This window comes from Daucus carota, chromosome 3 (assembly GCF_001625215.2).
Source record: "Daucus carota subsp. sativus chromosome 3, DH1 v3.0, whole genome shotgun sequence".
NCBI classification, from domain to species: Eukaryota; Viridiplantae; Streptophyta; class Magnoliopsida; order Apiales; family Apiaceae; genus Daucus; species Daucus carota.
This window is the reverse complement of record NC_030383.2, coordinates 5,676,488-5,689,600: the sequence shown is the minus strand read 5'-3', so window position 1 is coordinate 5,689,600 and position 13,113 is coordinate 5,676,488. Positions and strand designations below refer to the sequence as shown.

At 34.3% G+C, this 13,113-nt stretch overlaps 2 protein-coding genes and 1 long non-coding RNA gene across 3 annotated transcripts; 2 read left to right on the top strand and 1 right to left on the bottom strand.

Annotated features, from left to right (window-relative positions):
* Nucleotides 1–6,168: 6,168 nt before the first annotated feature.
* Nucleotides 6,169–6,880, bottom strand: LOC108212122 (TATA-box-binding protein 1). Its single transcript, XM_017383853.2, has one exon. It carries the CDS (start codon nt 6,802–6,804, stop codon nt 6,244–6,246), a length of 561 nt encoding a protein of 186 aa, XP_017239342.1. The 5' UTR covers nt 6,805–6,880; the 3' UTR covers nt 6,169–6,243.
* A 1,487-nt stretch (nt 6,881–8,367) lies between these two features.
* LOC108214854 (uncharacterized) lies at nt 8,368–12,024 on the top strand. Its single transcript, XR_001805812.2, has 2 exons — nt 8,368–8,569; nt 11,564–12,024. It is a non-coding gene; the product is annotated as an uncharacterized LOC108214854 (long non-coding RNA).
* Nucleotides 8,565–11,433, top strand: LOC108214853 (pentatricopeptide repeat-containing protein At3g53700, chloroplastic). Its single transcript, XM_017387072.2, has one exon. It carries the CDS (start codon nt 8,734–8,736, stop codon nt 11,098–11,100), a length of 2,367 nt encoding a protein of 788 aa, XP_017242561.1. The 5' UTR covers nt 8,565–8,733; the 3' UTR covers nt 11,101–11,433.
* Nucleotides 12,025–13,113: the final 1,089 nt, after the last annotated feature.

The window sequence follows — 13,113 nt, the reverse complement described above, 5'->3', positions numbered from 1 at the left end:
AAATTTCTTTATATGTATATATGTAAGTGTGTGTGTGTGTGTATGAAAACATGTAAAAATCAAAATAACAATATTATTATAGGCGTGAAATCCATGATACGAGTCTATAGAATAAGGTATGTGCAAGCAAGTTTATAACGGTCGTTAGTAATTGGTAAAAAAAATAAAATTAAGGTGCGAGTACGTGGCGGGACGTGAAGGTTGTTCGTGTAAGTTTATAACGAGTTTGAATATTATAACGGTTGTAAGTGGTTTGGTGGTGAGTAGTTGGTTTGAAGTTGGTAGAACGAGTTTGTGTTGGGAAGTAAGTATTGCAAATTTATAATGATCGCACTTACATGTTTTAAAATACTAAAGTAATAGTATACGAGCATTTCAACTATTTTTTCAAATAAAAAATATTAATACTATTATATGAACCAATCTAGTAATTTAAGTTTATAACATAATTATATATATACAAAAAAAATGCCGATAAAACTCATTTGGTCAATTTTAATCACGGATTAAAATTGGTGTAAAGCATGTAATACAAAATGTTCGTCAGTCGGGTTGGTTGGTTTACAAATAATTAACTAAATCAACCCATTTAATTTGGGTTTATGATATATTAAACCATCATAAAAATTTATTCTAACTCGGCCTTTATTTTTTACTTTGGGTCAGAGCTAGTAAGATCAAATTATTCATGTCGATACAAAATAAAAAGATAAACACTTAACATAGTTTATGTTTTGAATATTTTAAAACACTGGTGCGATACAATCTAGTCACTAAGACACTGTTTGGGGTTGCTGTTGCAGACAGCAACAGCAGCTTTTTGCTGAAAAACAGGTGAAAAACTGTTTGGTAAATTTAAAAGCAGCTTTTCCGAACAGCAGCTTTTAGCTGAAAAGCTGCTGTTAGAAAAAGCAGGTCCTCTCATGCTTTTGGAAAAAGCTGCTTTTCAGCTTTTGCAGAATGCTGTTATAAATTTCATTATAAAATCTCACCAAAAACATTATTTTTTTTATATTATAACTCAAAATAAGTAAATATCAAAAAATTACCAAACAGTTATCTGATTTCTACAACAGCACTTATTTTACCAGCACTTTTTCTGACAGCACAGCAATTTTTAACAGCACTCCCAAACAGACCCTAAATATACGTTGTTTGTCTACTCTCGTGCTTTTCAGAGTTTTTAGAGTGTACCGTATATAAAGTGTGCATAGGTGTGGAATCTGTAGTAAGTAAAAGATTAACCACTAATGAAATTTATAAAGAAATGTTATATTTTCCAGAAAAATATCTCAAAATATGACATGTCAAGTTATCATTGACTAATCTCTTACAAATGTCATGGTCCTCCTCTAACTATCCACATCATTTTACTAATTAAAACATGTTATCTGTATTTTGATATTCTTAACATTGCTCATTTACAATACCGTTTCAATTCAGTAATTAAAAAAAACGTGAACAATAGCACATGCTCATAATATCATGTCTGGTTGGGTTGGCTGAAATAAATAAAACCCTAACTCAACCCAATTAAATTGAGTTTGAATTTTTTTTTTAACACAATTAAAATTCAATTTTAACTATTAGCAAGTTAAGTTGGTCAAAAGAGGAGACAATGATGTGTCGTTTTTGTCAATTTGACGACCATGTTATGAAAACCTCTAACATATATCGACTACTCTTTTCAAATAAAAAATTATTGTGAGATATCTGGTATGAGATCCTAGTATGTGAAATTTATAAGATCGTGTGTATTGTATTAGACAGTTTGATAAGATATTTTTAGTCTCGTATCTTTTTAAAACACTGTCCAAATGGTGGGTTTATCCTCTGTTGTCCCCGGAGACCCGGGTTCGACTCTGTCTCATCCGAATAGTATTAGAATAGACACTAATTTGTAAGGCATATAAGCATCCATTGTCAAAATGAACACTAGAAATTAATGTATCATTTAATTATTGAGCAATTTAATTTTAAACAATCCAGCTAGTTAAAAAGATTAATCTATTGATATATTCAAAACAATTAATTTAATTTATTGCCAGATAACAATTAATTGCTAATCGGGGCAAATGGGTTAATATTATTAAAGAGAGGAGATTATTGCAATTTGTAACACTTAACTCTGACTTATTGGCAGATGAGTATCTGTACTTTAAAACGTGATAGTTGACACTCCAAAATTCATAATGTGTTGCAGTTTGTAACCATTCTGTTAAAAAATTCCGTTAAAGTTAAATACGAGGTGTTAATTCAGAGACATTTTCGTACTTGCATAATTTAATTTTGTTTTTTTTTTATCAAAAAAATCATCTAATGATTTGATTTTATTGCATATTTTTTTTACTTCATTACTAATACTCCCAATTATCATTACTAAGAATTTTGATCTTATTAAAATGACCTAAAATATTTTTTTCTCGAAAAACAATTTCTTAACTTGTAAAAAAAACAATCTCATATTTCGTTCGCATAATATGATTTTAAAAAAATACAATTAAATCATACTTTATTTAACTGATTCTATTACAAAAGAATTAAATTTTTTAAAATCTAAAATCGAATTAGTATATATGTGTTTTTCGTAAAAATCAAAAATTATATTATACAAGTACGAAAATGTCATGGACAAACAACTCATATTTTAACGTTAACAGAAATTTTTGAAAGAAGATTTATAATGTAACACATCATGAACTTTGAAGTGTTAACTATCACATTTCAAAATACGAGTACTCATCTCTAATAAATCAAAATTGAGGACTAAAAGAGGTAATAATCACCGAAATACTCTATTAAATGGACTTTTGCCAAATTTAAGTAGAGATGAAGATGGTAGTTAGGTACATTGGATGTACCAATAAATACGCACGCTACTTTTTTATCTGCAAAGGAATCCAGATGCAGTAAATGCAAAATCAGAGTCAACACATTATAACACCATCCATTTCCTTGAGTTCCCCGCATTCACTGTACCTCAAAAATATAAACCCCCTCCCCTCACCTCACACAACAACCCCACTCTCAAACATGTCTGAAAAAGCTGCTCCTTCTCGCCACCGCAGGAGGCCCTCCCAAGGCATTTTCATGCTCCCTGATGATCTCTCCGCCCCTCCTCCTGCCGAAAACAGCGGCGGAAACATTGTCGTTCCGCCGCCAAACCAAGCGCCGCCGCTGCCTCGACACGGTGGCGCTGCTCCCCCACAGGCGCCAGCGGTGAAGTCGGCGGAGGAAATGTCCAAGGATCTCAAGTGCAAGAGCGTGTCTGATGAGGGATCTAAAGAGAGTTGATTTGTTTTAGATGTACTGTGAAGTGTGACAGTGTCTGTGTTCCTGCTTATGCTTGTGTCTTGATATTTTACTAATGGAACCAATAAGTTATAAATCAGAATCAAGTTTCTCCTGATGCATGCATTTTTATATCTTTTTAATGTATCTCACAGACTCGCCGTGCTATTTTTATGACGACTAAGTAAGAATTAGAAATCGAAATTAATCAATTATATGTTAATTGAAAATTTTAAGAGGATTTATCAAAACTGTTTTGAATAAATCAAAAATTTTAATTTAAATTACAATATAATTGATATATTATTGAATTTTTTAAAAAATTAATCTATAATTTTTAGAACATTATGTCTTTATTTAATCTCAAAATCAAGCTAAAATCTATTTGTATCTCTATTTCGGTGACTCTGTCTATCTGGACTGAAGTTTGAACGTTTATCTAGATTGCAACTAACTAGACGTTGTGTTTTTGTTCCTGAAGTCTGTATCGAGTGTCCAAATTCGAAAATCAACTGGATTGATCACAGGAGTGTATTCAATTAACCAATATTCAATTAAGATTTTAATAGATTCTTTTTGTTATGAATTTTAATATATTGTATGTGATTTTGATTTTACGCGGATTCTCGATAAGTCTTGATATAGATCCTCGATCTTTTAGTATTTTAACCATTATACTTCAGAATTTCAAAGATTTTGCAAAAAACTTAAAATACATTGTGAAATCTCCCAAAATTCATTATTTTATAAAATCTCAAAAAATAATCAGAATTTGAATACCAACCGAATTTAATGGATTTTAAACAATAATCGAATACCATTAGATTTTTAAGCATAATTTAAAATCCTGATTGAATATCATTAGGTTTTGTAATATAATTTAAAATCTCAATAGAATATTCCAAAATTTTAATGAATTTTAAACAATCACAATTGAATACCCGTCAAGTTTCATAAAAAAATAAAAATCTTTTAACTTCCCAGTCGAATACACCCCTAATTTAACTAGGATTCCGTTAAAATAAGTATTCTCACGAGATACAGACCAGGTACATAAATTTAACTGACAATTTTTTTATTATTTTCAGAAGTTAAATAAGTAACGCTCCACGTTATTAAAATACATTTGATCCATATCCAGTCAACTGATAAAATAATCGAATAATTATGTTGAAACTCTTCAATACATAAAAAAAACCCACACTAATATATTTTAATATTCTAATAAAATATAATTTTATAAATTATATTAAATAAATTATAACACTATACATTATATATATTTCAAAATACATGTCAAGTTATAAAAAAGCTATATATAAATGAATTGAACGGCAAGAGTATTATATTTAAAGACTAAGCGATAATTTTATTATTTTTTTTAATGGGTAAAAAGAACTACTGGTAACAGATCGACATAATGTACTGGTGTAATGAGTGAATCTAAAGCAGCCAAGCAGGCAGTTGAAAAACCAACCTGCTGTTCGAGCAGAGCATATTATTACCCATCAATGCACCATGTTGCTGCGCCCTGCTGAGTGTCTTGTGCTTGTTTGATAACAAACTCTGGCCCATGCTCAGATTGCAAAAACAACAATACAAAATATCGTCGATGAAGAAGAAACATACTCTGGTGTTTACAAATTATAATTTTAAGGATGATTCACCAATATCAAATTAAGTCGTGGCTATATCAATTGTTAAGTTATCAACTCTGGCAAGAGTCCATTCGTGTAGTGTACATTTTCTGGGGCAATTGCAGGGCAAGGAATTTTAAGAAAGACAGGAAAACAGTTAAAGCTTGGAGGCAGAGAAATTGAATCTAGTTTAATGCCTGCATAGGCCTGGGAATCGGTCTCCATCTTACGTTGTGACATCCTCTGCAATATGGACTACATGGAAGCTAAAGAGAAGGTGAATGAAGAACACTGACAAGATGTGACAACTTGGATTAGAAGCGGATTCAAATGTATAAGGTTTTTCTAGAACCTCTTGGGCCTATTGAATGCCATGGGTTGATCACCCATACCAAAATCCTCCGGGAACGGATTTAGGAGGAATTTTCTCAAGGACACCAAACAAATTTTCGGAAAACATTTATAAATTTTCAAATATCTAGGAGGCAATTCTATAATTTGTAAAATTTAGAATTGTGAAAAAATGTCAATTTTTTAAAGGGGGGCACGTGTCCCCCGTGACTCCCCTGCCCTCCCAAACATCTGGTTGATAACTCCAAATCGCACCCTAGTCCTCCTCCTCCTCGGATGTGTCTCACTCATATATATACTATCAGCGGCTAGTCAGGTATAATTATGTGTGTTTCTTCTCTCATGATTCATTAGATGGAGAAATTGTAGATTTCATCTCCAAACTCCTCACATTAACTAGACAGGGTGACTCTCAGCATCAGCTCTGTACTATACCTCACAAAGATATAGCCAACCCATAACCATAAAAGAAGTCAGCAAGCTTCTATTCTATCTTCTAAAGATCTGATATCCAACACGAATATCAATTAAAGTCCCTATTTCATTAGGAAAGTCAGCAATAATCCTAAAAATTTAGAGGAGGGGGCCCTTAATTTGTAAACTGGATCATACAGTACATATGCATACTATTGAGCCAAAAGATCTCTAACTCTATGTGAAGGCACAAGTCAGGAAGATGCCTGATATGTAAATCATGCCCTGGTGCAGGCGATGATACATGAGTATTTACTAAAGATTTCCTTTACTGACCATAAAATTTTCTGCATGGTATATTATCATTCAACAAGACCATCAAGATTTAAGTTTAATTTACATAAACAGAGTCAAATGAGGCAGAGGAAAAATTACAATATGTAGGAAAATCCTTCGAGTCATTGTACTGTTCCAAACTTAGCCGCAATATATCCAATTCTGCACTCCTTTTCCTCCCTTAGTGGCAAGTATTGCCACAATCAGGTTCAAATTACGTAACAATCTTCCGAAACTCAGTAAGAACAGGATAGATATTCGCAAAGGCTTTATAAATCTCCTCCTTCCTCTTCCCTCCCGTGATCACAATCTTCCCAGAAACAAACACAAGAAGCACAATCTTGGGATCCTTCATCCTATAAACCAACCCCGGAAACAACTCAGGCTCGTAACTCGAAAACGCAGCATGATGAATCGAGATCCCCTCGAGCCTAATAGGAAACCCCAAGTCACAAGACCCAACCATGTTCTGAATCTTGAACTCTCTGAACCTCACAGGGTACCCAATCTTCTCCACCACTCTGGCGAACTTTCGCGCAGCCAGTCTGGCCTTGTCTTCGCTTTTGGCTCCAGTGATCACAAGCTTCCCCGAAGAGAATATCAAGGCAGTTGTTTTGGGCTCTTTTATCCGCATGATCACAGCGGCGAATCTCTTAGGGTTGTACTCAGCGTTTCTTGCGGATAACGCAATGCGTTTCAAGTCCAAGCGACAATCCAGGTTCACCGTCGAGACTATGTTCTGAATTGTGGGCACGAGTCCTGAGTGATGATCCATTAATTGTGTGCTAAGTACTCTTGAAGTTGAAGTGTTGAAGATGAGTTTTGTGTGAGTGCGGCGCAAAGGCTTTGAAGCTGGGATGAATTGTGTTTATATAGGTTCTGGACTTCTGGACAAGCGAGAGTTGTGGGTATATATAAGGTTCCTCGAAGTGTGGGGCTCAAGAGTCAAGATTGGGCAATTCTATTTATTATGGGATTTTAAGAAGTTATGGAGTTGTTTGTTGAGAGAAATAATTAAATATTTGGTGTGGTAAGCATAGTCAAATTACTCCTCTTTTTATTAGAATTAATATATTAGGTAGGTGCTGCTCTGCTATAATTTCAATAATTTTATAAATTAAACTAGTATTAAAAATTTCGAAAAAAATATATTTAAAAAATCTGAAATTGATAATCAAAATGTCTGTAGATGAATAATCATTTTAATATAATAATCAGAATAAATATACTTATCGTGACGTGTAACGTTAAAACTTATATCTTAAATATTAAATATATATTTTTTTCAATAAACAAAAGGAATGAAGTTGTCCCATAAAATGGAGTTAACAAATACAATTGTTATCATAAATAATAATCACATCAATTGGAGAAAATGCCTTAAATGACTAATATTCTAACATTACGTGCCTAAAATAACTCATATCGTGTTTTGTGTCTTATTTACGTACTGGTGTATGCATTCAAGGAATGCGTTGGTTGGTTTAGTATATTAAACCAAGACAATTCACTGTATCTCTTTTCGATCATAACATCACTGCATCCTCTTCATTATTGTCTATTTATAAGCACTTTGCAACCTGTATATAACACAATCTTTCATTCAACATCTTCAACATTAAACTAAAGATTTAAAATCAAGACGCAGGACTTCGTATTATATTTCTGGGCCTATAATTGATGATAAATTGGTGTAAGGATGTTGACGTCGATGTCAAATAGATCGACGACGTACGATTGTCTACTGCGTGTGTTTAGTTTGATCACATCATAACAATTTTAGAAGATTGAAAATGTAACCCCGCACTCGCATCAAAGAGATGCGTAGACATCCAGATTCCAGACACATAACATACGCAGTTGTGTAATGCGCATACAAAACTTTTCAGACACCGAATATATACATGAATTAAGTACTCGCATTCTGAACATGCATATAGAGTACTCGTATTCCTCACATGCGTGATCAAGTGGTCATTTTGGACATTTTTACCGGCCATTGTCATTCCGGGCAATGTTTGATAAGGAAGAGATATTTAAGGATTTCACCCTATTAATTGACAATTATAATATTTATTTTTTCAATTTTAAATCACGACATATTATTTATAGATACATAAGATCGTAATTCTTCTATGATCATCTTTTAAAAAAAAAAGAGACCATAAAATTCTGATGTATTCAAATATATATCTATTTTATAAATATCTCGTATTAAATGGACGTGAATATAATAAAATCTATGAAGATAAAATTTTGAAATTGATTTCTGAAAAAAAAAAACCCTTGAAATCGAGTAAATTTATTACCAGTATGCTACTTGCTGGGGCCTCAAAATAATTAGACCACTTAATTTTAATTTGTTTTAGAGAAGATTACCAATTTAATAAAATGTCTTTTTATTATTCCTTTTACAAAAGCAGAAAATAAAAAATCTTTTTATGATGCTAGTACAAGTTTGCACCGGCGAAGTCAGTATGCTTATGACAGACTTATCCAATGGAACTTTCACAATTCTCGCTGTTTCAGACACAGAAATGGTAAAATCTCTGTATCATTTTCAATTGTTGTGCAACTTATCGCTTTTATCTATCTAGTACAGTATCTACACACTCTGAACACTTTAATCTCTTGTTATTTCTTTTTTACTTGTTAAAACTGAGCTTCATAAGGTTGTATGTTAAGTGTTTGTTGAATTGCTTCAATGGCTTTTTGTTCTTGTCTAAAGCTCCACCCTTGGAGCCTTCCTCATGATTTTGGACACCCAGTTCCCTTTTCTTTTCGTCTTAAATCTCCGAGTACCGTTTCTTTTGCATATTCACCGCAACAATTCACCTCTGTTTCATCGTCTAGTTCATCATCAGTATCCACCACTCCTCCGGCTTCAGCCCGAAAACTGTCCGGAGACTTCACTCCGGCGGAACTGCTTAGTACCCTTCGTCGTGAAAAGGATCAAACTTCAGCTCTCCAGCTGTTTAATTGGGCTTTGGAACAGTCTAATTTTAAGCCCACGTTATCGATATATGAGGAAATTCTGCGGAAGCTTGGGAATGTTGGGAAGTTTGATTCGATCAGGAGTGTTTTAGATGATATGAAGCGTTCTCGTTGTGAGGTTGTTGAAGGTACTTTCTTTATTTTGATTGAAAGTTATGCTAAGTTTGGTTTGTATGATGAAGCTATTGGTGTTCTTGATATTATGGAGCAAGAATTTGCATTGGAACCACACACGTTCACGTATAACTTCTTGTTGAATGTTCTTGTTGATGGAAACAAGTTGAGATTGGTTGAAACGGTTCATTCTTTGATGACGAATAAAGGAGTGAAACCAGATGTTTCTACCTTCAATATATTGATCAAGGCATTGTGTAAAGCTCATCAAGTTAGACCTGCAATTTTGATGATGGAAGAGATGAGTACTTATGGTTTGGTGCCAGATGAGAAGACTTATACGACAATAATGCAGGGGTATATCGAGGAGGGAAATTTTAAAGGTGCTTTGAGAATGAGAGACCAAATGATTGCAGCTCAATGCCCCTCGAGCAATATAACAATAAATGTTCTGATTAATGGTTATTGTAAAGAGGGTAAAATTGCAGAAGCTTTGAACTTTGTGGAAGAGATGACTACTAAAGGATTTCCTCCTGACCAGTTCACGTATAATACTTTGATCAACGGGTTGTGCAAAGCGGGATATCTTAATCATGCTATGGAAATCCTGGATATAATGCTTCAGGAGGGGTTTGATCCAGATATATATTCATACAACACTCTGATTTCTGGATTGTGTAAATCAAGCAAAATTGACGAGGCAATGGAAGTTCTTAACTTGATGCTTTCCAAGAATTGCTCCCCAAACACAGTCACATATAACACCATAATTAGCACCATGTGCAAGGAGAACCAAGTTGAAGAAGCTACAGAGCTTGCTCGTGTTCTCGCAAGCAAGGGTGTCTTCCCTGATGTCTGTACATTTAATTCTCTGATCCAGGGTCTCTGCTTGAGCAGCAACTACGAAATTGCCATGGATTTGTTTAGAGATATGCATAACCAAGGATGCCAACCTGATGAATTTACCTACAATATGCTCATTGACTGTCTTTGTTCTAGAGGGCGACTAGATGAAGCTCTGAGCCTTCTGAAACAAATGGAATCAAGTGGATGTGCGCGTAGTGTAATAACATATAATACCCTTATTGATGGGTTCTGCAAGAATGACAAAATTGAAGAAGCAGAGGAAATCTTTGATCAGATGGAACTCCATGGTGTTTCAAGAAATGTAAGAACCTACAACACCCTTATCAATGGCCTTTCTAAGAGAAAGAGAATGCAGGCGGTTTCTCATCTTATGGACCAGATGATTATGGAAGGATTCAAGCCTGATAGATACACCTACAATTCCCTTCTCAATCACTACTGCAGAGAGGGTGATGTAAAAAAGGCAGCAGATATAGTCCAGACTATGACTTCAAATGGTTGTGAAGCAGATGTTATCACCTACGGAACCCTTATTAATGGCATGTGCAGAGCTGGGAGAATTGAGGTCGCAGCTAAGCTCTTAAGAAGCATCGAGATGAATGGCATGGTCATGGCTCCGCCATCTTATAATCCTATTCTTCGAGCACTCTTTGATCGTAAAAGAACTGATGAAGCCATGAGACTTTTTAGAGAAATGGAGAAGAAAGGTGATCCACCTGATTCAGGTTCTTATGTAATTGTCTTTAGAGGGCTGTGTTCTGGTGGAGGACCTGTAGCAGAGGCTGTTGATTTTGTGATTGAGATGACTGATAAAGGTCATATCCCAGAGTTCTCTTCATTCTTCATGTTGGCAGAAGGACTTTGTGCTTTATCAATGGAAGACACTCTAGTTAAGCTTGTCGACAGGGTCATGAAGACGGCAAAAGTCTCCGGAAATGAGGCAACTATGATTATGGGTTTCCTCAAAATCCGTAAGTTTCAAGATGCATTGCTCACCCTCGAAGGTGTCCTCAACAGTCGAAAGCCTAAAAAAGGCTATGGCAATTATGCAAAGGAAAAACTGTCGCGTGCTGGACGTGTCTGGACTAATGCGTGAAAGCTGTTGACCACCTCTGATTTTGAACTCCTGTATGGAGATTGGAGACACGAAGCATAGACTGTCTGAATGGATTACAAATTTGTTGTAGTTAGGGATCTACTTCTCCATCCGCACACAGCATTTTAGTGACTTGATGCTAATTTTAATAATGCTCTGGGACAGTGGGGGTAATGAATATATGTTTTGTATGATTTGATTATCTGGCCTATCAGATTAATTTCTTTCTCATTATTACTTTCTGCTTACTTTCTCATTTATACATCTTTTGATGCCATGATTTTTGTAGGTGCTTGGAAAAGTTTATATATCAATGCTTCAAATTCCTGTGTATCTTGTGATAGACTGATAGAGCACCTTTTCCATTTCAAAGTATAGTCTATTGGTTAACAAAAAGGCTAGCATTTTTTGACCTTTTATTGGGGGTGTATTAAACTATTCTGCCAAGTGTTTGTCCTTGTAGGCATTACTGCTCTCTGATCCGAGACAGACCTCGCTCTCCCTTGTTTCTCTTTTGTTATAATGGTATTGGTACAGTAACATTACGATCTTTCGTTAAAAGACTGATAAATGTGTTTGGCGGAAAAGGGGAGGTGATCAGCTCAAGCTCGAACAGTAGCTTATGCATAACTGGGTATTCCCTCAAAATTACCACGCATACCAGAAAAGTCATGCCTTGGTCGAAGCTTTGTGCAGTCATGGCTGTTAATTGCTGTATCTCTGTCAAAGTATCTAACTATTACCCTTAATATATTTGTGGTGGTGTGTTTAATTTGCGAAATTTTGTCTCTTGTTGTTGGTTTGGTGAAGGCCCTTTAGCAGTTGGATACAATGTAAACTGCTATATTTGTTGTGTGCACTGGCTGGCCTGTACAAGAGAACAAACATATTCTGCTGAAATATATAAATGTATATTAGTTTTCAGAGCCGTCCTCGTATTGGATAGGAATTGATTGTTACCGATGTAGTGTGATTTGTGAAGGACAAAGAATCCCTCCAATAACTGAGACAAAACAGTCCTGCTTATGTATATTTTTGTATCATCGGTTTCTTTTAGTCGGAAAACCTGAAAAAGGATTAAAAAAAATTAGCAAGAAGAAAATGAATAAAGACGAAACATGGATGTTGGCCCCTATTATCCAATATCATCAATAATGTCCAGAATATCACAATCCGAAAAAAGACCAAATATCATTTATTATTGCTGTGCAGCGTTTTGTATATTTATACGCTACTTCATGTAGCGTGACGCTCTGTTAGAGTTAAGAACAGAACGCTACTTCGTGTAGCGTTTTGTTAGGGGTTAAAAGAACAAAACGTTTACACGATATAACGTTTTCCACTAAAATTAAAAATGCTAGATTATTCAGTATTACTAACGAGATCATTTTTTCCAATTATATTATTTTGAACAAATATCTGTGTATTTGTGAAACATGGGGCCTTATTTTGACCAAGCACATGCCCCTATAAAATTAACTAACTCGGCTGGTCTTGTTTTTCTTAGATTTCAAGATAGGATGGGATTTTCATTTTTTTTATAAATTTGTTTTATGTTTGCCTTTAGTCTCTGAAGAAGGAATTCTTCATACGAGTGAGCCGCCGGGGTTGGGATCAGAATTGAGCGGGATGGGAATTGTCTATTTCTCGTTCAAAACTTGTTTGGTTCAATTTAAGGGCCGTTTGGCTGAGTTTAAAAGAAGTGACTTATTGCTTAAAGTAAAAAAGTTGATTAAAAATGAGAAGTTGATCTGGACTTTTAAGCTATTACAAGTGTTTGGATACCGTGACTTATAATTTTTTAAGTGTTTGGATAACTTAACTTATAAGTTAGTCTGAAAATTATTATTTTAAATTAATTTATAAATAATTCATTTGTACATGAATAATCTAAATTTGAACCTTAAAATATTTTCTAAAATGTAACATAAAGAACCTGATGGGACAGAAGGAATATATGATTTTCTGTTAGAGAGAAGCTGATTAAAGAAGCTGAGTCAAAAAAAAAAGCTA